The 22,906-nt window shown below is 37.6% G+C and overlaps 1 protein-coding gene across 9 annotated transcripts in view; it reads left to right on the top strand.

Moving 5' to 3' along the window:
* ktn1 (kinectin 1) overlaps positions 1-12,618 on the top strand; it is a 223,205-nt gene extending 210,587 nt beyond the window's left edge. For all 9 annotated transcript variants that reach the window (XM_069916952.1, XM_069916953.1, XM_069916954.1 and 6 more), the window contains 2 exons: positions 11,267-11,398; positions 12,159-12,618. In XM_069916952.1, the coding sequence (XP_069773053.1) occupies positions 11,267-11,398; positions 12,159-12,191 (165 nt within the window). In that variant the 3' untranslated portion in view covers positions 12,192-12,618. The remainder of the gene's footprint in view (positions 1-11,266; positions 11,399-12,158) is intronic.
* The last annotated feature ends 10,288 nt before the right edge of the window (positions 12,619-22,906 follow it).

The following is a 22,906-nucleotide window of genomic DNA, read 5'->3' as shown; positions in this document are numbered from 1 at the left end:
GAATTAAAAGTGCAGAAGAAAAAATGAATAGAATAGAGATGGTCATGTCAGATATAGGAAAAAGAGTGGACAAGATGGAAGAACGAGAAACAGCCGTAGAAATGGAAGTAGAGGACTTAAAAAATAAATTGGAAGAATCTAATAAAAAAGTTAAAGAGACATAAGAGCTGTTAGCTCAGAAGATAGATATAATGGAAAATTATAATAGAAGAAATAATATAAAGATAGTGGGCCTTAAGAAAGATGAAGAAGGCAAGAATATGAGAGAATTTATAAAAGATTGGATCCCCAGGGTCCCAGGAAGACCAGAATTACAGGAAGAAATGGAAATAGAAAGGGCACATAGAACACTAGCCCCTAAACCACAGCCACAACAAAAACCAAGATCCATATAACCACTTACAGCACAGAACAGGCCAGTTCGGCCCTACTAGTCCATGTCGTAGCAAATCTCCACCCTCCTAGTCCCACTGACCAGCACCCGGTCCATACCCCTCTAGTCCCCTCCTATCCATGTAACGATCCAGTCTTTCCTTAAATATAACCAATGATCCCACCTCGACCACGTCTGCTGGAAGCTCATTCCACATCCCCACCACCCTCTGCGTAAAGAAATTTCCCCTCATGTTCCCCTTATAATTTTCCCCCTTCAATCTTAAACCATGTCCTCTAGTTTGAATCTCCCCTTTTCTTAATTGAAAAAGCCTATCCACATTTACTCTGTCTGTCCCTTTTAAAATCTTGAACACCTCTATCAAGTCCCCTCTCAATCTTCTACGCTCCAGAGAAAAAAGCCCCAGTCTGCACAACCTTTCCCTGTAACTCAGACCCTGAAATCCTGTCAACATTCTCGTGAACCTTCTCTGCACTCTCTCTATTTTGTTTATATCTTTCCTATAATTTGGTGACCAAAACTGTACACAGTACTCCAAATTTGGCCTCACCAATGCCTTGTACAATTTCATCATAACCTCCCTACTCTTGAATTCAATACTCTGATTTATGAAGGCCAACATTCCAAATGCCTTCTTCACCACACCATCTACCTGAGTATCAGCCTTGAGGGTACTATTTACCATAACTCCTAAATCCCTTTGTTGCTCTGCACTCCTCAATTGTCTACCATTCAATGTATATGACCTATTTAAATTTTCCTTTCCAAAATGTAGCACCTCACATTTATCTGTATTAAATTCCATCAGCCATTTCTCAGCCCACACCTTCAGCCTTCCTAAATCACCTTTTAATCTACAGTAATCTACCTCACTGTCCACAACACCACCAATCTTTGTGTCATCCACAAACTTGCTTATCCAATTCTCCACCCCTACATCCAGATCGTTAATATATATATATAACAAATAACAGTGGACCCAGGACCGAACCCTGAGGAACTCCACTAGTCACCGGCCTCCAATTGGACAAACAATTTTCTACCACTACTCTCTGACACCTCCCATCCAACCACTGCTGAATCCATTTCACTACCTCCTTATTTATACCTAATGCCTCCACCTTTTTTCCTAACCTCCTGTAGGGAACTTTGTAAAAAGCTTTACTAAAGTCCAAATAGACAACATCCACAGCTTTCCCTTCATCAACCTTTTTTGTAACCCCCTCGAAGAACTCAATCAGGTTTGTCAAGCACGATCTACCCCTGACAAAACCATGCTGATTACTCCCTGTACCTCCAAAAATTTGTAAATAGCATCCCTCAGAACACTTTCCATCAACTTGCCCACCACAGACGTCAGACTTACAGGCCTATAATTCCCAGGTTTGCATTTGGACCCTTTCTTAAACAGAGGAACCACATGCGCCACCCTCCAATTCTTTGGTATCACCCCCGTGGCCAGTGACATCCTAAATATCTCTGTTAATGGCCCCACTAACTGTCCACTAGCCTCCCTGAGTGTCCTAGGGAATATTTTAGTAAAATTCCTAAGATATACTACGAGAAAAAATATATTGGAGAAAGCAATGAAGAAAATAAGAGAAGACAAAAAGCCACTGGAATACAAAGGTCAAAAAAAAATTTTCTATCCGGACATATGTTTTGAACTCCTGAAGAAGAGAAAGGAGTTTAATACAGCAAAAGCGATCCTATGGAAAAAAGGATATAAATTTATGCTAAAGTACCCAGCGATACTTAAAATAGTTATTCCAGGGCAGCAAAACAGACTATTCTCGGATCCGGAGGAAGCACGAAAATTTGCAGAACAACTACAAAACAGACAGAGAGATGAAGAGCAACAAGAGCAAAAATTACCACGAACTATATGTATGTGTGTATATGGGTGTGTATGTATATATATATATATATATATATACACACACATACATATACACACACCTATATATATATGTATACATACATACACATACATACACACACACACACACACACACACACACACATACACACACACACATACACACACACACATACACACACATATATATATACATACACATATATACATATATATACATACATACATATATACATACATATAAAGGTACAAGGACTGCCTAAAGAAATCTCTTGGTGCCTGCCACATTGACCACCGCCAGTGGGCTGATATCGCCTCAAACCGTGCATCTTGGCGCCTCTCAGTTTGGCGGGCAGCAACCTCCTTTGAAGAAGACCGCAGAGCCCACCTCACTGACAAAAGGCCAAGAAGGAAAAACCCAACACCCAACCCCAACCAACCAATTTTCCCCTGCAACCGCTGCAACCGTGTCTGCCTGTCCCGCATCGGACTTGTCAGCCACAAACGAGCCTGCAGCTGACATGGACATTTACCCCTCCATAAATCTTCGTCCGCGAAGCCAAGCCAAAGAAGAAGAAGAAATACACACATACACATACACATACACATACACATACACATACACATATACATACACATATACATACACATATACATACACATATATATATACATATATATATACACACATATATACACACATATATACACACATATGTGTGTGTGTGTATATATGGGTGTACATGAGTGTATCCATATTTAAAGGAAAATATATAGAGTATAGATAAGAATTAATAAGGGAAAGAAAGGGAAGAGAGGAAGTAAGGAGGGAATTAAGAGAGTGACCTTTGTTATATATGAAAATTGAAATCTTTTCTGGGGTGGTGCTGGGTGGGGAGGAGTTATGGTCACTGCGAAATCAGTTGACGCTTGCGAGTGAATTCGCAAATCCAAATGGAGAGGGGAGATGTGGTTGCCCGACAAGGGATAAAGGGCAACTCAGGAAGGGGATAATGGGGTTAAAGAAATTTTAGATAGGAGAATAAGGGAAATGTTTGATGTTTTAGAAATGTTGTCTTATAAAGTGTTCAAAACAAGAAAGCAGAAATGGATAAGAAGGAAAGGTGATGATGAGGAAACGGAAAGGAAAGATAAACAAAGTATGAAATGGCTACGCTGAACTATATGACTTTAAATATTAACGGAATACATAACCAAATCAAAAGGAAGAAACTGCTAAATTTACTGTAAAAAGAAAAAAAAATGATAAAGCATTCGTGCAAGAAATACATTTAACTGAAATGGAGCACAAGAAATTAAAGAGAGATTGGGTAGGACATGTAACAGCAGCGTCATATAATTCAAAAGGTAGAGGAGTAGCTATATTAATCAGTAAAAATGTACCAATTAAAATAGAAGAGGAAATAATAGATCCAGCAGGGAGATATATAATGATAAAATGTCAGATATATTCGGAGTTTTGGAATCTACTTAATGTATATTCACCTAACGAAGAAGATCAAAAATTTATGCAAGATATTTTTTTGAAGATAGCAGACACGCAAGGGAACATACTAATAGGAGGGGATTTCAACCTTAATTTGGATTCAAACATGGATAAAACTGGGAAAAAAATTAACAGAAAGAACAAAGTAACCAAATTTATAATTAAATCGATACAAGAAATGCAACTTTTGGATATATGGAGGAAACAACACCCAAAGGAAAAGGAATATTCATATCATTCGGGTAGACATAAAACATACTCAAGAATAGACCTATTCCTGTTATCAGCTCGTATGCAAGACAGAGTAAGAAAAACAGAATATAAAGCTAGAATATTATCGGGTCACTCACCCCTGATATTGACAATAGAGTTAGAGGACATCCTTCCAAGAATGTATAGATGGAGATTAAACTCCATGCTACCTAAAAGGCAGGATTTTAGAGAATTAATTGAAAGACAAATTAAAATGTACTTTGAAATAAATACGGAATCAGTGAAAGATAAGTTTATACTATGGGACGCAATGAAAGCATTCATCAGAGGGCAAATAATAAGCTATGTAACCAAGATGAAGAAGGACTACAATCAGGAAACAGAGCAGTTGGAAAGGGAAAAAGTAAAAATAGAAAAAGAATTAGCAATGAAGGAAGACACAACTAAAAGAAGAGAATTGGCAGATAAAAAAATAAAATATGAAACACTACAAACATATAAGGTGGAGAAGAACATAATGAAGACAAAACAGAAATATTATGAACTAGGAGAAAAAACGCACAAAATTCTAGCATGGCAGCTTAAGACAGAACAAACTAAGAGAATGGTATTGGCATCAAGGAAAAAAGACAAACAAATCACATATAATCCAACGGAGATTAATGAAAACTTCAGAGAATTCTACGAACAATTATACCAAACTGAAAACGAAGGGAAGGAAGACAAAATAGATGAATTTTTAACTAAAATTGAACTACCAAAATTACAAATAGAGGAACAAAATAAATTAACAGAACCATTTGAAGTAGTAGAAATAAAAGATAATAAAAAAACTACCAAACTGGATTTATTAAAAAAAGACGAACAACAGACAATATTTGTAAATTTATTAACTTAATTCATGCAGTAGAAGGGAATAAAGCTCCAACAGTAGCAGTTGCTTTAGATGCAGAGAAGGCCTTTGACAGAGTAGAATGGAATTATTTATTCAAAGTATTACAAAAATTCAGTTTACCAGAGAAGTATATTAATTGGATTAAAGCAGTATATAAGGGGCCATTGGCGAAAGTGTCAATAAATGGATATATATCAAGGCAGGGATGCCCACTATCACCCTTATTGTTCGCGTTAGCTATAGAACCACTAGCAGAATTGATAAGAACAGAAAATAAAGTAAAAGGGATTAAAATAAAAGACAAGGAATATAAAATCAGTTTATTTGCAGATGACGTTATAGTATACTTAACAGAACCAGAAATATCAATAAAAGAATTACAAAAGAAATTGAAAGAATATGGAAAAGTGTCGGGTTACAAGATTAACCCAAATAAAAGTGAAGCAATGCCAATGAATAATGCGGATTTCTCAAAATTTAAGAAAGAATCACCATTCAGATGCGTCATATAATTCAAAAGCTAGAGGAGTAGCTATATTAATCAGTAAAAATTAATATAGCAATTCGATACCTAGGTATACAAATAAATAAAAACCTCGGCCATCTATATAAACTCAATTATTATCCACTAATGAAAAAATTACAGAATGACTTAAGAGCATTGGAAAGACTTACCACTAACACTAATAGGAAGGATAAACTGTATTAAAATGAACATTTTCCCAAGGATACAATACCTATTTCAGGCATTGCCAATACACTTGACGGAGAAATTCTTCATGGAGTTAAAGAAAATAATAAGGAAATTTTTATGGAAAGGGGGGAAACTGAGGATACCACTAGATAAATTAACAGAATGGTATAAACAAGGAGGCCTACAACTGCCAAACTTTAAAAAATTATTATAGAGCCGCACAATTAAGATACCTATCAGATTTTTATCAAACAAGGGAAAAGCCAGATTGGACTAGATTAGAACTAGATAAAATAGGGGAGAAGATACCTAAACATATATTATATAAATGGGATGAAAAATTGGTACAACGTAGGAATTCTCCAGTATTACGCCATCTGCTCAATATTTGGAAGAAGATTCATGTAGAAAGGAATAAAACAAATTACCAATTACCAAAACTAATACTGATGCAAAATCAGCTAATCCCTTTTACAATAGATAACCTTTCCTTTAGAGAATGGGAGAAAAAAGGGATCAAAAGTTACATGTTTGGAGGGGACTAGAGGGGTATGGACCGGGTGCTGGTCAGTGGGACTAGGGGGGTGGAGATTTGCTACAGCATGGACTACTAGTAGGGCCGAACTGGCCTGTTCTGTGCTGTAAGTGGTTATATGGTTATATGGTTAAAAGAATAGAAAATTGCTTTTCAGGAAATAAATTACTATCCTTTGAACAAATGAAGGATAAATATAATATAACTCAAAATACAGTGGTGGCATACTACCAACTGAAATCCTACTTGAAGGTCAAATTGGGAAGCAGTCTGAGCTTACCAGAGGGAAGTAATTTTGAATATGTGATTACAGACAATGATAATCAAAAAATTTATAACAAATATGTATATTAAACTGCAAGAAAAGGAGAATGAGGAAACAAATGGTAAAACTAAACAAAAATGGGAACAAGATTTAAACAAAGATAAAGAAGGAAGCATGGGAGAAGTTATGCTCTGGAACTATGAGAAATACAATAAGCACGAGGTTACGTATGATACAATATAACTGGATACACAGACTATACATTACACCTCAAAAGTTAAATAAATGGGACCCAACAGTATCTGACAGATGTTTTTGTTGTAAAAAGGAAATGGGAACAACAATTCATGCAATTTGGACATGTGAGAAAGTTAAAAAAATTTGGGAAGATCTAAACCAGATATTAAATAAAATCACAAAAAGCAATATACCAAAAAACCCAGAGATCTTCCTCCTAAGTAACATAAAAAACAAAGAATTTGGACTTGATTTGGATGGTGCACAAAAAAGATGTTAGGATAGCCCTAGCTGTAGCAAAAAAATATGTCAGCCTGGAAATTAGAAGATAACTTGAGAATACAACAATGGTATATAGAAATGAATAAATGTATTCCACTAGAAAAAATAACATATAATTTAAGAAATAATATTTGAACAAATATGGGAGCCATACATGAAACACAATAGAGAAAACCTACCGGGGACATCTACCACCTAAAATAACAGAAGGAGAAGGAAATGAAAAGAATTGACTCAGTGGAACTTCTTGTTTATTTTTATTGAGTGACAACATTGTTTGATGGGTTTAATGTATCTTAGATTCTGAACTTTAAATGAATGGGAGGGGAGGTAAGGAGGGTGGGATGGGAAGAGGGAGGGGGGGAGAAAACGACACTATATATTTGAAAAGAAAAATGTATGTATCTTGATCAATGTTGTTTATAGTGTGAAAAATAAAAAATTTAAAAAAAAAATTGTACAATTTGTCACTTGTATAACTTGTCAACAGGTTGTGAATTCGGTGGAGAGAAAGAAAAGTTAATGTTTCAGGTTGATAACTTTTCATCAGAACTCGAAGATCAATATTCAGATGTCTTCTCTTTATTCCCCCCCCCCCCCCATATATTGATTACTAAAATGATACTGCATCCAGTTGTCATTCAGAACTTGAATTCAGATTTCTTTTTCTATTGCTTTTCTCAACTTCACCCATTAAACTGGAGAGATACAATACCTAATCATTTTGCCATAGAATACTGCAGCACAGAAACAGGCCCTTCAGACCATGGTCCATGCTGAACTATTCCACCTAGTCCCATGAACCTGGCCATACCCTCTCATTCATATACCCTGTCCAATCTACTCTTAAATGCCAAAATGGAACCCACACCAAGCACTTCGTTCCACACTCTTGCAGCCCTCTGAATTAAGGTTTCACTTATGTTCCCCTTCAGCATTTAATCTGTCGCAGTTAACATCAGTGGAAAGTGTGCTTTATCTATACCCCTCATAATTTTGCATACCTCTATCAAATTTCCCTTCATTCCTCGATGCTTCAGGGAATAAACTCCTCACCTATACAATCTTTCTCTATAATTCAGCTCTTCAATTTGCAACAACATTGTTGTAAATTTTATCTGCACTCTTTCGGTCTTATTAACATCTTTCCTAAAGATAGGTGACCAAAACTGTATACATTGCTCCAACTTTGGCCTCATCAATGTGTGATTATAGCTTCAACACAACAACTCCTGTACTCAGTACTTTGATTTATGAAGGCCAATTTGCCAAAAACTTTCTTTACAATCCCATCAACTTGCAACAGCACTTTCAAGGAATTAAGTACATCTATTCCCAAATCCCTCTATTCTACTGGATACTGCAGTGCCCTTCTGTTTACAAAGCAAGTCCTACCCTTGTTCGTCCTCCCAAAGTGCAACATCTCACCCTTGAACACATTAAATTGTCATTTTTCAGCCCACTTTTGCAGTTGGCCCAGATCCTGATGCAAGCTTTGAAAGCCTTCCTTGCTGTCTGATACACCCTTGGTCTTTGGTGTCATCTACAACTTTGCTGATCCAGTTTACCACCTCTTCATCCAGATCATTGATACTGATGAGAAATAATAATGAACCCAGCAATGATCCTGGAGGTACACCACTGTCCGGGGGCTTTTGACTAGAGATGCACTCCTCCACTACCTCTCTGGCTTCTCCCACAAAGCCAATGTAGAATCAAATTTATTACTACATCCTGGATGCCAAGCGACTGATCTTTGTGACTAACCTTCTGCATGGGATCTTGTCAAAGGCCTTACTAAAACCTGTGTAGACAATGACCACTGCATTTTCTTCAACTTTCCTGATAACCTTCTTGAAAAAGCTAAGATTCACTAGACATGACCCACCACATGCACAAAGCCATGTTGACTATCAGTCCCTGTCTCTCCAAGTACTTGTATATCCGATCTCTTGGAATACCTTTCAACAATTTACCCACAATTGATGTCAGGCTAGCCAATCTATAATTTTCCACATTATTCTCAAAGCCATTCTTAAAACAATAGAAGCTATCCTCCAATACACTGGCACCTCACCCTTGGCTTGAGCCCCTGCAATTTCTACACAAACCTCCATCAAGGTCTGACAGAATATCTTGTCAGGCCCTGGGATTTATCTAACTTTAAACACCACAGGACAGCATGCACCCTCTGTAGGGTTCAAGAACTACTGCTGTTTTGCTTCACTTTTATAGTCGGTGCCTGTCTCCCAATTAAATCCAGATGCAAAAAAACCATTCAAGATCTCCCTAATCTCTTTTGGCTACATACAAAGACCACTCTGATCTTCAAGGAGACCAAATTTGCTCAATATATCTATGGGATTCATGGGATTTTCCTTCACTCTGTCTGCCAAAGCAACCTCATGCTCTCTCCTGGCCTTCCTGATTTTCTCAAGTGGTTTCTTGCATTTATACTCCTGAAGTACCTGGATCCTCAATAAAAAAAAATCCAGCAATTTTGAATAACCAGCCTTTTCAATTAGTATTAGAATTGCCAGTTCTGGTTGTAAGGGATACTGGAATGTGAGGAGTCAAGCAAGTGCTAATTAAGAATGAAGTTTTATGGGTTAACTTAAGGTGAAGGGATACTGGAATGTGAAGAGTCAAGCAAGTGCTAATTAAGAATGAAGTATTATGGGTTAACTTAAAGTGAAGGGATACTGGAATGTGAGGAGTCAAGCAAGTGCTCATTAGCAATGAAGTATTATGGGTTAAATCAGGGTGAAGGGATGCTGGAATGGGAGGAAGGGTTAGGAAGGGTTATAAAAGTATAATAAGGATCTTCAAAACAGGATAGCAAGTAAATAGCTTTTGCAAGTCTTGGGGATTGATTAATGAGTAAAGAACAAAGACATGATATTTCCTGGCTAACAAGTTTGCAGGAAGGCACATAAACTAATAGGAAGTTAGAATCCACATGGGCAGAATTACCTAATGCTAAACCAATCCATGAGGCAGAAGAATGTTAGGGGGAAGATATCTCTGTACTGAAATGAAATGTATAAAAGTTGGGTCAGCCTCAGTATCTGTGTGTATTCCCAGGGTAAGGGGAAGCACCCAACTTTGTATTGTTGTAATAGTATAATAAAAGTTCTTTGTTCTCAATTTTTGTCTCGAGCAAATTCTGTGAAGGTACTTCTGTTTCTCACATGGTGAAAGATTAACAACCTGTAATGATAGGTTTTTACTCTCTCCATAGATGTTTGCTTTGTACTTCAGTCTTGACTAGACTTTGTATTAAGTAAGGTGTAACTTAAACTAACCATAGCTTAGGTACTTTGAGTTAGGTTAACATAATCCAAATGAAATAATTTTATCTTAATTTATCTTTATCTTCCGGATATTTATAGCATCTTTTTAATTCTAATTCCCAGCAACTCAACTGCAATGGCCCCTGTAATGCTGCAGCACTGCACCCGGTGCTATGCTACGATGTTCCCACTGTGTTGCCCCCTCCCTGGCCCCACAGTGGCATTGCCTTTTTTATTCCTCTGTTCTTGCTGATGGTCCACTTGCATCTCCTGCAGATAGATCTTTGACTTCCACTTGGCAAACACTGACGCCATTAGTCATTCTGACTCCTGGTCTTCACTCTATCACATATGCTCCTTTGTTCTTTCCCCTCATTCTCTGCAATTTAAAATGCTTTTGAATCAGTTTCCCAGTCTCTTGTCATCAACCCAAAACAAATTCTGCTCCTCACTCTTCAGATGGAGCACAGACTTGAGTCTGTTTTCTGTTTTTTTTTAAAAAAAATTGTCAAATTCTGCACTTTTCAATTTACAGGGATTTGTTGGAGATGTTGTGCAATTATATAAATTTACCTACTGAGAATATTTTACTTTTTTTATACTGCAGCTGAAATTGAATACAGTATAAATGATCTAGACTTAGATTAGCAGATATTCTAGCCTTTTGGATATCATCCTTTTTTTATGTTGCTTATTAATGTAGTAAATTTTCCTTTGGGAATATGCAGGATCTTTGGACCCTAGATCCACATTGTGAGTGGAAGAGAAGGCTGAGAATCACTGCTCTGGGCCCCAATGTTACTGAAATATTGTCATTGGCCCATTTCTTTTGGAGTTATGAAACCATGCACTAACGAGTCATTTAGGTACGATTAAAACAGTGGTTTTTAAAATTTTGCTCCCCACCCATATACCACCTTAAGCAATCCCTTACTAATCACAGATCACCTATGGCATAGGGAATACTTAGAGTGGTATGCAAGTGGAAAGAAAGGTTGAAAACCACTGCTATATTGAGAAACAAACTTGCTCTAAATTTATTAGATTTTCACTGCTTCTAATATTTTTTCAGGAACATCAGAAAACATCAGTGGATCTTGATCAGAATATAAGTCAACTGAAGCAACTAATTGAAGCATTGATTCATCAGTTCTCAAAAGGAAGGGAAAACTCTCAAAATGCTATTTTTCAGCTTGAACAAAAGGTACAAAATGCATTTTGAATTTCTTCTGCATTCTGACCCTTTTCAAATATTTAAAGCCATTAGTTTTTTTGACAGGGTAAAAGTACATTTACAAGGTGCAGTAGTGAAGTAAAAAATAAGAGCAAAGAATAAAGTAGAGATTTGCAGAGATGTATAGTTAATAATGAGCTTCATTTTGCTTGATTTGAAAAATTGTGTCTGTTCTTGGATTAGGTAGCAAAAGTCTTTTAATCCAGTTTTGAACGATTTAACCTCCTTAAAATCATCATTAATTGACATTTACAATTTTTGTGGAGTTGAACAGCACAGAAATATGCCTGTTGGTCAGCCTTGTCTTTGATCTCTCTTGCTTACACTAATTCTTTATTACCCCATACCTTCATTCAAGTACCTATCATATGGAGATAGGGATAATGAACTTAGATTTCACCTATCTGGATTTTGTCACCCTTTTTGAAAATCTGGTGTTCTTTGCATTTCTCAGTTTGTTGTTCAGTAAAACCTCTGGTATTAGGCATCTATGGGTATTGGTAGGTGCCTGGTACGTGAATTTTCTGGTTGGTTGCTTGAGATTGCATATTGCGTGGATTGACGAATTAATGGTGAGGTGCGCCAATTTTAAATGTTTTTTTTTAACCTATTAATTTTCCTCTTTTTTGCCAATTGCTTGAATTCTGGATAACAGGCATTTTACGTATTTAATTTTGTGGTATAATGTTTCCAATAACTATTAAGAATGTTATTTTTGTTTACTTTATAGGCAACTGGAGTCCAGGAAGAAGGAACATTTTAAAAATGGTGCTCTGGTTTGCCAAATTAAAGCCTTATTTATGTTTTTTCCCCACCTTTTCTTAATTGTCAGACACTGAATAGAGCTTTACTTTTGTTTTTTAAATTGAATTAAACTACTGATTCATCTATATTGTAGGAAGCTTCAGAGTTTTTAGTTTTATAATATGCAGTATCCAATCTGTACATTCCTAAATGCAAATAAGTTTAACTTTTTTTTGCTAAGTTAACTACCAGCAAATAATATAAAGTGGGCAAAAGAGGGACTAAACATAATCTAGCAGCACATTTGATTTTTGGTTCAAATTAAAAATTTCAGGGTTGGCTGTTTCTAATTATCATCCTGAACTGCACTCCATGTTTTGTCACTCGCTTAGAAATTCTGAATTTTGTAAAAGTTTGTCACTCAATAAAGGGATTCTTGTTTCTAAGCCATTAGACTGAAACTTCATTCAGTAAAGCACTACTGTGTTTTCTCTTGTGTGGCCAGATGAAATATTAATGTAGACAGCAGTAGGTCAATTGTTTTCAATAGCTGTTACTCTTGAGGATTGAATAGTAACATTCTGCAGAGAATAGTCGGTTAGCTACTGACATAATGATTAAAACTTTTTTTCTGTTAAGTGGGCTAAAAATACAATTGACTTGTGTTGCATTGGCTACACATCAAAGTTGCTGGTTTAAAAATAAAAGAATGACTTAGAGAAAATATTTCAATTTAATGCTGCCTTGATATTCAATTGTTTTCTGTATAGTAGAATTGAAATTATTTACATTTAAGGAGCTGCCAATTTTTTTTAGGAAAACTTCTGGACTGTTATACATTTCCCATGTAAGAATGAGGGAAAATAAAATCTCCTTTGCATCTTGTTTTTCCATGAAATGGTTGATTTTCTTTTCTCTAGTGGTGAAGGAAATTCCCCAGTTGGTCTGTAATGTTATGTAGCCGTAGAAAATCGCAAGTTACACAAGCATAACCTAATGCTGCAGTGTATAACTTGCACTAAATAGGTATACTGTAATTTATTAGTAACTAATCAAAATATTGATCAGTGCAGTCAAAATTTAAAGGGCTGTATGTATTCAAAATTAGATGGCCACGAATGTTAGCCTGACTATTTTTTCCACAAGTTGCCCATGAAGTAAATTATTTAAAGTGTTCTTGATTTGTGATGCTTTTTTTTTTAAAAAAATAAAACTATTGTAAACTCATTATTCCCTATTGTGGATAGACCTCTGTTTAAAATAGACCAATATTCTACAGCACAACAGTTTGTTGAAACAGATCTGTCTCAGATTAGGTTCATGGCCATAGATGCTCAGTTGTTGGTTACCTTGATGTATTTTTCATAGTGAGTATGTTTTTAAATTCAGTAATGCACAGAACACTTAAGTACTGAAATAAGGTTACACCTCGACGAAGGGCTCAGGTGAGAAACGTAGGTTATATATCTTCGGCACCTGTGGAATCTGCTGACACACTTTGTGTATTAAAGCACTTACAGTGTAAGTACGGTTTCTATTTGCATTTTTTCTCTTCCAAGTGTTCAGTTGTATCACTTTCCATTCAGCCATTCCACAATGGAAATACATTATAAAAGTGCCAATTAACATGCTCACACTGTTCTGTAGTCCAGAAATTGCATTCTGCAATGCAGTATGTTTCAAAGAGGAGAGATGAGCAAGGTACTAATAATTTGGCACATTGTTCCATATGGGGTAATAGCAATAAGCAACATTTTTGATGTACTAAAGCTTCACAGGGCATTTTACAGCATCAAACATGGAACACTAATTTACATGGGTGAACTTGCAATTTCTGATATCATTGCCAGTTGTGCCTTTTTAAAAATAATTTCAAGGTTGAAAAACAAATTATCACAGCATTTGAACAATGAGGTTGTTGCATATCATGTTGCCAAGCTCATGACGTCTAAACGATGTTGCCAAAAGTATTCAGCCCTATAAACAGATATGTCCCTTTACACTTTGAAACATGGATAAGCACCATTTTCAAAATAATTAAGACATGAAGGATAGCAATATGGCACTCAATAATATCATGGTTGACAGAGCCACTTCCCTGCACAACCCAATTTCTTTATTCCCATGGGATAGATTCAGAAGATTTAATTGTCTTCAAATTCAGAATTGATCTTTAAATCTGTAAGCATTGCACTGGAGTAACTAATTGGGTTCGCATTCTCTTAGGCAAAGAGCATAAGAAATAGGACCAGCAATTTGTCTCATCCAGTCTGCTCCATCATATGATAAGGTCATAGCTGAGCAGCAGTGGACTCAGCTCCACCTACCTCCCTGTTCTTCATAATTCTCCAACTTAGAAAAAATCTAACTGGCTAACATTTAGTGAGGTAGCCTCTACTTGGGGCAAAGAATTCTACAGATTTGCTTGCCTCTGGGGAAAAGCAATTCTTCCCCATCTCAGTCCTATCTGCTCTCCTGAATCTTGAGGCTATGTCCCCTAGTTTTAGTTCACAACTTTCCTGCCTTCATCTTATAAATCCTTTTCATAATTTTATGCTTCTATAAGATCCCTTCTCATCCTTGTGAATTTCAACAAGTGTAGTCTCAGGCAACTTTATCTTCTCCATATAGGCTAACTATTTAATCTCTGGAATCAACCTGGTGAACCTTCTTTGCACCCTCTCCAAAGCCAGTACATCCTTCTTTAAGTAAGGAGGCCAGAACTGCACACAGTATTCCAGTTGCGGCCTCATCAGTACCCTGTAGTTTTGCAGTAGGAACTCCAGTGAGGGCTGACATTACATTTGCTGCTTTGATTACCTGTTGCACCCACAAAATAAAATTTTGTAATTCATATGCATGTTCTCCAAAGCCCTTCTGTAGAAAAAGCACATTTTTCCTTCTAAAGTGGATGACCTCAAATTTACCAACATTTTAGTCCATCCCATTCACTCAACCTACTGCATCTTTCTCTCACTTCAGACATTCTGCATCATCTGTACAATTAACTTTTCCAATCAATGCAATCTCATTAGCAAACTTAGAGATGCTACATTCCTTGCTCTCTTCCAAATTGTTAATGCACATCATGAACAGTTGCAAGCCCTGTGGCACTCTGCTCACCTCATTTGCCAACCAGAGAAGCCCATTTACCCCAAGTCTTCGACTTCTATTGGTTAATCAATCCTTTATCCATTACCCCCAACTTCAAGCATACTTTTTGTTGTCTTTCAAGCAGCACCTTATTTCTGGAAACTCAAGTCCATCTGTTCACCTCTATCCACTGTGCTCAATATATTCTCAAAGAACTCCAGGAAATCTGCCCATCTTGAATTTGTGCTGCAAATGCTGGAACAATTTTTATCTTTGTCATTATTTTTTAAATGATAGCTTCAAGCATTTTCCTTAACATACATGGACTTCCAAGAAGATTTTGTAGCAAATGGGGGGGGTTTAAGTACAATTATTTAATTATGTACTTGCGCTGCGAGACCTGCTGAGTTCATCCAACATTTTTTAAACTACAGATATTTGTTTCATGTTAATGCTTTAGCATTTGTTCATGAGTAACTTATGTAATATTGCTGGACACAAATAACACTGACAGACTCAAGGATACAAAGTTCAACAAAATAAATTACTGCATCCAGTCTTGGTAAATGTGAATACCAAGCCATCACCAGTCCAATGAGATCCATGTATGTAATATTGCTGGACACAAATAACACTGACAGACTCAAGGATACAAAGTTCAACAAAATAAATTACTGCATCCAGTCTTGGTAAATGTGAATACCAAGCCATCACCAGTCCAATGAGATCCATGTATGTAATATTGCTGGACACATTACACTGACAACAAAGATTTTGCTTACTGAACATGTTGGGGAGTATTTTCTGGGTTTGGGCTGATTACAAAAAAATTTCCAACCACCTATTTTTTATTTCCTGTCATATTTTGTCTACTTCAAGCATACAGAACCATGAAGTTCAACATGTCATTGAAAATTCTTTTTCTGCATTTGCGCTTGGACCTTCCCTGCTGATCTTGGTGCGGTCAGTGACAAACATGGTGAAAGGTTTCCGATGCTGAGTTCAAACAAACATAGGTGGCAAAACATTTTTAGGTCAGTTGAACTAACGGAATGTGTCAGCATCGTTATGCGATTAAATATCCTAAATTCAATAAAAGTTATTTAATGCAAATCTGAAATGATCTGTGTTAAATTAAGTCCATTGTCTTCATTTTTTTTTTAGGAAGCAAACCTTTGAAACAAAAAATGGTGTCCAGTGTAATGAAATAATTGATTTTGCTTGTACATAGAAAAATCTAAACTTAAACTAATTAATTTAATAATGGGACTTGTGGTACAATACTGTAATAGTTAAGTTGAGATAATCTAGATAGAATGTTTTAGATCTATCTGGGTGGAATTTTTAAATCAAGAGAATAAAAGCGCTGGTAGGAGTTGCATGTAGACCTCTAAGCAGCGTATATGCTGTAAGGGAGTAAATCAACAAATGTCTATGGCTTTAATTTTCCCTTTTCATCTAATGTAAAAGTAAGAATTTCTCAAATGTGGATCAATTTTCTGTGCAACATTGTATCCACTGCAAATTCATTCCTGCATTTGGCTTCACAGTATAATGAAACAAAAAAAACTCAAAACAATCAACCATTAAATTTTGGAAATGAGTTCCAGCACAGAGGGTGTTATAATTGTTTTTCTATCAACAAGGAAAAGAGAAAACAACATGAAACAATTAACAGCACTTTGTTGAGAAATCCTGAAATCTTTTTATCAAGGCATCATACAATAGTCAGCATGGTTTTATTAAAGGGAGTTCATGTTTACAAAATTTAATGGAGATTTTTGAAACTGTAATTGGCAGGATGGTTAAATGGAATCCAATGGATGTATTCTTTGGCTTCGCGGACGAAGATTTATGGAGGGGGTAAATGTCCACGTCAGCTGCAGGCTGACAAGTCCGATGCGGGACAGGCAGACACGGTTGCAGCGGTTACAGGGGAAAATTGGTTGGTTGGGGTTGGGTGTTGGGTTTTTCCTCCTTTGCCTTTTGTCAGTGAGGTGGACTCTGCGGTCTTCTTCAAAGGAGGTTGCTGCCCGCCGAACTGTGAGGCGCCAAGATGCACGGTTTGAGGCGATATCAGCCCACTGGCGGTGGTCAATGTGGCAGGCACCAAGAGATTTCTTTAGGCAGTCCTTGTACCTCTTTGGTGCACCTCTGTCACGGTGGCCAGTGTAGAGCTCGCCATATAACACGATCTTGGGAAAGCGATGGTCCTCCATTTTGAAGACGTGACCCACCCAGCGCAGCTGTATCTTCAGCAGCGTGGACTCGATGCTGTCGGCCTCTGCCATCTCGAGTACTTCGATGTTAGGGATGAAGTCGCTCCAATGAATGTTGAGGATGGAGCGGAGACAACGCTGGTGGAAGCGTTCTAGGAGTCGTAGGTGATGCAGGTAGAGGACCCATGATTCGGAGCCGAACAGGAGTGTGAGTATGACAACGGCTCTGTATACGCTTATCTTTGAGGTTTTTCAGTTGGTTGCTTCCAAAGGCGCTATTTGCCTTGGCGAGTCTGTTGTCTATCTCGTTGTCGATCCTTGCATCTGATGAAATGGTGCAGCCGAGATAGGTAAACTGGTTGACCTTTTTGAGTTTTCTGTGCCCGATGGAGATGTGGGGGGCTGGTAGTCATGGTGGGGAGCTGGCTGATGGAGGACCTCAGTTTTCTTCAGGCTGACTTGCAGGCCAAACATTTTAGCAGTTTCCGCAAAACAGGACGTCAAGTGCTGAAGAGCTGGCTCTGAATGGGCAACTAAAGCGGCATCGTCTGCAAAGAGTAGTTCACAGACAAGTTTCTCTTGTGTCTTGGTGTGAGCTTGCAGGTGCCTCAGATTGAAGAGACTGGCATCCGTGCAGTACCGGATGTAAACAGCGTCTTCATTGTTGAGGTCTTTCATGGCTTTGTTCAGCATCATGCTGAAGAAGATTGAAAAGAGGGTTGGTGCGAGAACACAGCCTTGCTTCACGCCATTGTTAATGGAGAAGGGTTCAGAGAGCTCATTTCTGTATCTGACCCGACCTTGTTGGTTTTCGTACAGTTGGATAACCATGTTGAGGAACTTTGGGGGACATCCGATGCGCTCTAGTATTTGCCAAAGCCCTTTCCTGCTCACGGTGTCGAAGGCTTTGGTGAGGTCAACAAAGGTGATGTAGAGTCCTTTGTTTTGTTCTCTGCACTTTTCTTGGAGCTGTCTGAGGGCAAAGACCATGTCAGTTCCTCTGTTTGCGCGAAAGCTGCAGTGTGATTCTGGGAGAATATTCTCGGCGACACTAGGTATTATTCTATTTAGGAGAATCCTAGCGAAGATTTCGCCTGCAATGGAGAGCAGCATGATTCCCCTGTAGTTTGAGCAGTCTGATTTCTCGCCTTTGCTTTTGTACAGGGTGATGATGATGGCATCACGAAGGTCCTGAGACAGTTTTCCTTGATCCAAACAAAGCTTGAAAAACTCATGCAGTTTGACATGCAGAGTTTTGCCGCCAGCCTTCCAGACCTCTGGGGAGATTCCATCCATACCTGCTGCTTTGCCACTTTTCAGTTGTTCAATTTCCTTATATGTCTCATCCTGGGTGAGGACCTCATCCAGCTCTAGCCTTAGGCGCTGTTGAGGGAGCTGGAGCAGGGCGAAATCTTGGACTGAGCGGTTGGCACTGAAAAGAGATTGGAAGTGTTCTGACCATCGGTTGAGGATGGAGATCTTGTCGCTGAGGAGGACTTTGCTGTCTGAGCTGCGCAGCGGGCTTTGGACTTGGGGTGAGGGGCCGTACACAGCCTTTAGAGCCTCGTAGAAACCCCTGAAGTCGCCAATGTCCGCGCTGAGCTGGGTTCGCTTGGCGAGGCTAGTCCACCACTCATTTTGGATCATTATTAGATACTCAAAATGGTTAAGGTAGAGGCAAAGTCTTGTGGAGTTGAAGGTGACATTACTATGTATACAGAATAAATAGATGTCAAGGGTAGATATAAATGGTAATTTTCAAATTGGTAGACTGGAAACTATGAATGATTTGGGGAAAACTGCTGAGATCTTGCCTATTTATGATCAAAATTAATGTTATTTTTCTGAAGAGGACCCCAAGTACAAGGTTTCTCAGTTTGCTAAGGATATTGGACAAATAGGGTAAATGTAAGAAGGGTATAGTATAGGATTTTGGCATAGATTCTGGACCATTTGATATTATTTATGTTGAAACCTTGACACTTTTTTGTTATAAATTTTCAGTGAATCAGAAGTTTAAAGGGAGTAAAACAGGAAAGTCTGCAGATGTGGTGATTAAAGTGAAAACAATGCTGGAAAAACTTGGCAGAACAAACAGCGTACTTTATATAGCAAAGATAAAGATAGATAATTAATGTTTCAGGTTTGTGCCCTTCATCAATATACAAGAAAAATGAAGGCAGGTGCCCAAACAAAATGATAGGGGGGTGGGGGGAAAAGAGAGAAAAGAGGAAGAACACAGACTCACAGGCAGGTCTTAATAGTTGGATAAGGGAGGGAGGCACACCAGCAACGCAGCCCACTCTCCTTTCTCCCTCACTTCCCTATCCCTCTGTCTTTCATCTAGCTCTCCATTCACAGTCATTCCCCTCCCCTTGTTTGCTGGTGTGCGCTCCCTCCCTTATCCACCTATTACCTCCTGCATGTGGGACTGTGCCCCTCTCCTTTCCCCCCCTCCCTACATTTTGCTCAAACCTTGAAGTGCTCAAGCCAGAAACATTGGTAATGTATTTTTTTTTAATCTTTGTTATATAAAGTTAATTGTTTGACCTGCTGGATTTCTCCAGCATTGTGTATTTACTAAGTTTCAAGGGAACCTGGATCCTAGGAAAGTAGAAAGGGAAGGCAGGAACCACGCTCGTGGTGCGTTTAATGCATAGATTCTCAAGGTGGGGCATACATCCCACCAGTGGGGCCTGGGAATATTTTGGTGGGGTGTAGGAATATTTTGGGAAATAGTTGATTTGGAAAAAACTCAATGTTGGTGTGAAAGAGGCGACGTGGCAACACTCAGTACAACACAATTATGGTAACTTTGTTCTTTTTATTTTCATAATGTGTTTTTGCTCTTCCAATGTTTCTCTTATTTTAATTGTTATCCTTGGTTAACATTATAATATTTTTTCTGACCGGTCTTATTATCATCCATACCAAATTATCTCAATGGCAACAAGGATTCCAAATTATCTCAACAATCGTGTCTCTGTCCATACCTTTACTTTTTCAGTTTTTTTGTGTATATCTTTGTGTATTAGCGCATTGATTGCCAGTCTGAGGGGAATGTCAAAATCTGAGAAAAGAAATAGGGACCCCAGAAAGTAAAGCACAAGGCGAGCGCAGTTTTGATGCAAGAAAAAAGTCAGAAACTGTGCTCGTGTTTTTACTGTTTTTTTTAGGGTCAGTATTCTTCCTTTGATTAGATCATTACTTTTATAACATTTTTCAATTCTAAGACACAAAATATTGATTAATCCGTTTTGGGGAGCTTGCGATGTAGATTCAAAATTAGCAGACCAAGCCAGCAAAAGGTTAGTCAATGTTCAGTGGAGTTCTTGAAGTTTTTGAATTTCGGGTTTAAACCTGCAGTACACGATGAACTATTATGCCAACAGACTTTGACAAATGAATCCATGAAAGCAGGCCGTCTTGAAGCTCATTTGAAGGCAAAACATCCTAACCATTTCAACTTGAAACCAGAAGATTTGAAATCACTAAGAGAAATTTGAAAATAGATCAAAAATCACTTCATTATTCGCTGTGCAAATACAACCTTGAATCGAACCCTTGAAGCTAGCTATGAAATTTCTCTGCCGATAGCAAAACATGGGAAGAATCATACAGTTGGGGAGGACCAGATTTAACCCACCATATCATTGTTTCTCAAAACAATTCTGAAAAAAGATGACAAAGATGTCTGAGCAAAGTCATTGAGTAATAGTACTGTCTGAAACAGAAAAGATGACATGGGTCAAGATGTTGAAAAACAGTAATGACAAGTTGAAATCACAAAATTTCTCAATACAGCTGGATGAATCTACCATACGATTCAATGAGGCTCAGCTATCAGCATATGTAAGCTATATTGATCAGGAAGCGTTTCAAGCAAATTTTGTGAATCATTAGAAACAGCTACTACTGCAGTTGATATCTACAGCAAGCTCAAAAATTATTTGGATGAAAATGAAATACCAAAAGAAAACATTGTATCTTGTGCTGCACATGGTGCACCTGTGAGGATAGGTTTTAAAAAAAGCCAGGATGTTTAAAATTAATAAATGATGAAAATACAAACATGTTGGTTGTGCCTTGTGTTATCCATCAAGAAAAATTAGTTGCCAAGAAAGTTTCCCCTGTTCTACTCGAGATACTGCATTCTGTAATGAAGTGTCTCAATTCAATCAAAGCCAATGCCGAATGTGAACGTCTGTTTAAGTAGTTTTGTGCTGATCAAAAATGCAGAACATGAGATGATTGCTTCACACTGAAGTAAGGTGGTTGTCAAAGGGAAACTGCTTCAAAAGCTTTATGGAACGGTTTGATCTCCTCTGAGTTTTTGAAGGACAAACCTGAAATGAAGTTCTTGCTAACAACAGATGGCAAAGCTTATGGGAGTTACTTGAACATTTTTGAGAAACAAAGTACATTGAACAAGCAACTCCAAGAAGCAAATGACTCATGTTGATGCAAAAACAAATAGATTTGGATTCATGACACTTCTAGAATTATGCCAAAGGAATATTTCTGCAAGAAATTCTATTGGTTGAATAAGTGAGGTAATTAATGCGTCATTGTTGACCATTTGAAAGTGTTGGTTACCGACTTCAATGATAGATTTTGTGATTTAAAGGCAATGGATTTTGCCTCTTGGTTAACTCAGCCGTTGCTGGGGGACTTAACTGAAGTTACAGTGCAATACAAGTTATACAAGTTGCAACATGATGAATCTGTGAAAACTGTTCAAAGTGAAGGAACCATAATGCGGCTGTCTAATGAGATCGAAAAATATCAAAACTCAATTACTTTAGCAAGGGTACTATTGATACATTTTCCATAGTCTTATTTAGTAGAATATGGCTTCAATGCTGTTAGTGATTTGCTACAAGCCAAGAGAAACTGACTGGAAATTACAAAACGTGGACATTTAAGGTTGAAACGAACAAAATTAATTCCTTGAATCAAAAAAATCTGCAGCCATTGTCAGGGGCAAGGTTCCCACTGAAGATGACAATTGTTGAATGTGTGCTTGAGATGGTTGACATATTGAAGTAATAGATAAATATGAAATTAGTGTATTCCCGACCTTAATGGCATTGAAATACATTTGCAGTAAATGATTTAAGTAAAACTTCTTTTGAATATATAACTTTTTAAAAAGAATGTGGGGCCTAGGGCAAAAAAGGTTGATAACCCTGGTTTAAGGGGAGCAAAGTAAATGTCACATGGTGGACCATCTGGATTTCAGAATCATCGGACAGCAGATTGGAATTTTATGATGTACAGGTTAAGTGAGTGAGAATACAATGAGGTTGTGCACTTTTGCAGCAAGAATAGAAAGGCAGTGCTAGTAAAATGGAGTAAGATTATTAAATCTGTGAAAAATCTGGATGTCCCTCAAGATATGACAGAAATAGTTTGTCAGTTC

This window comes from Narcine bancroftii, chromosome 2 (assembly GCF_036971445.1).
Source record: "Narcine bancroftii isolate sNarBan1 chromosome 2, sNarBan1.hap1, whole genome shotgun sequence".
NCBI lineage: Eukaryota > Metazoa > Chordata > Chondrichthyes > Torpediniformes > Narcinidae > Narcine > Narcine bancroftii.
The sequence above is the reverse complement of the archived record's forward strand: the minus strand, read 5'-3'. Positions and strand labels throughout refer to the sequence as shown.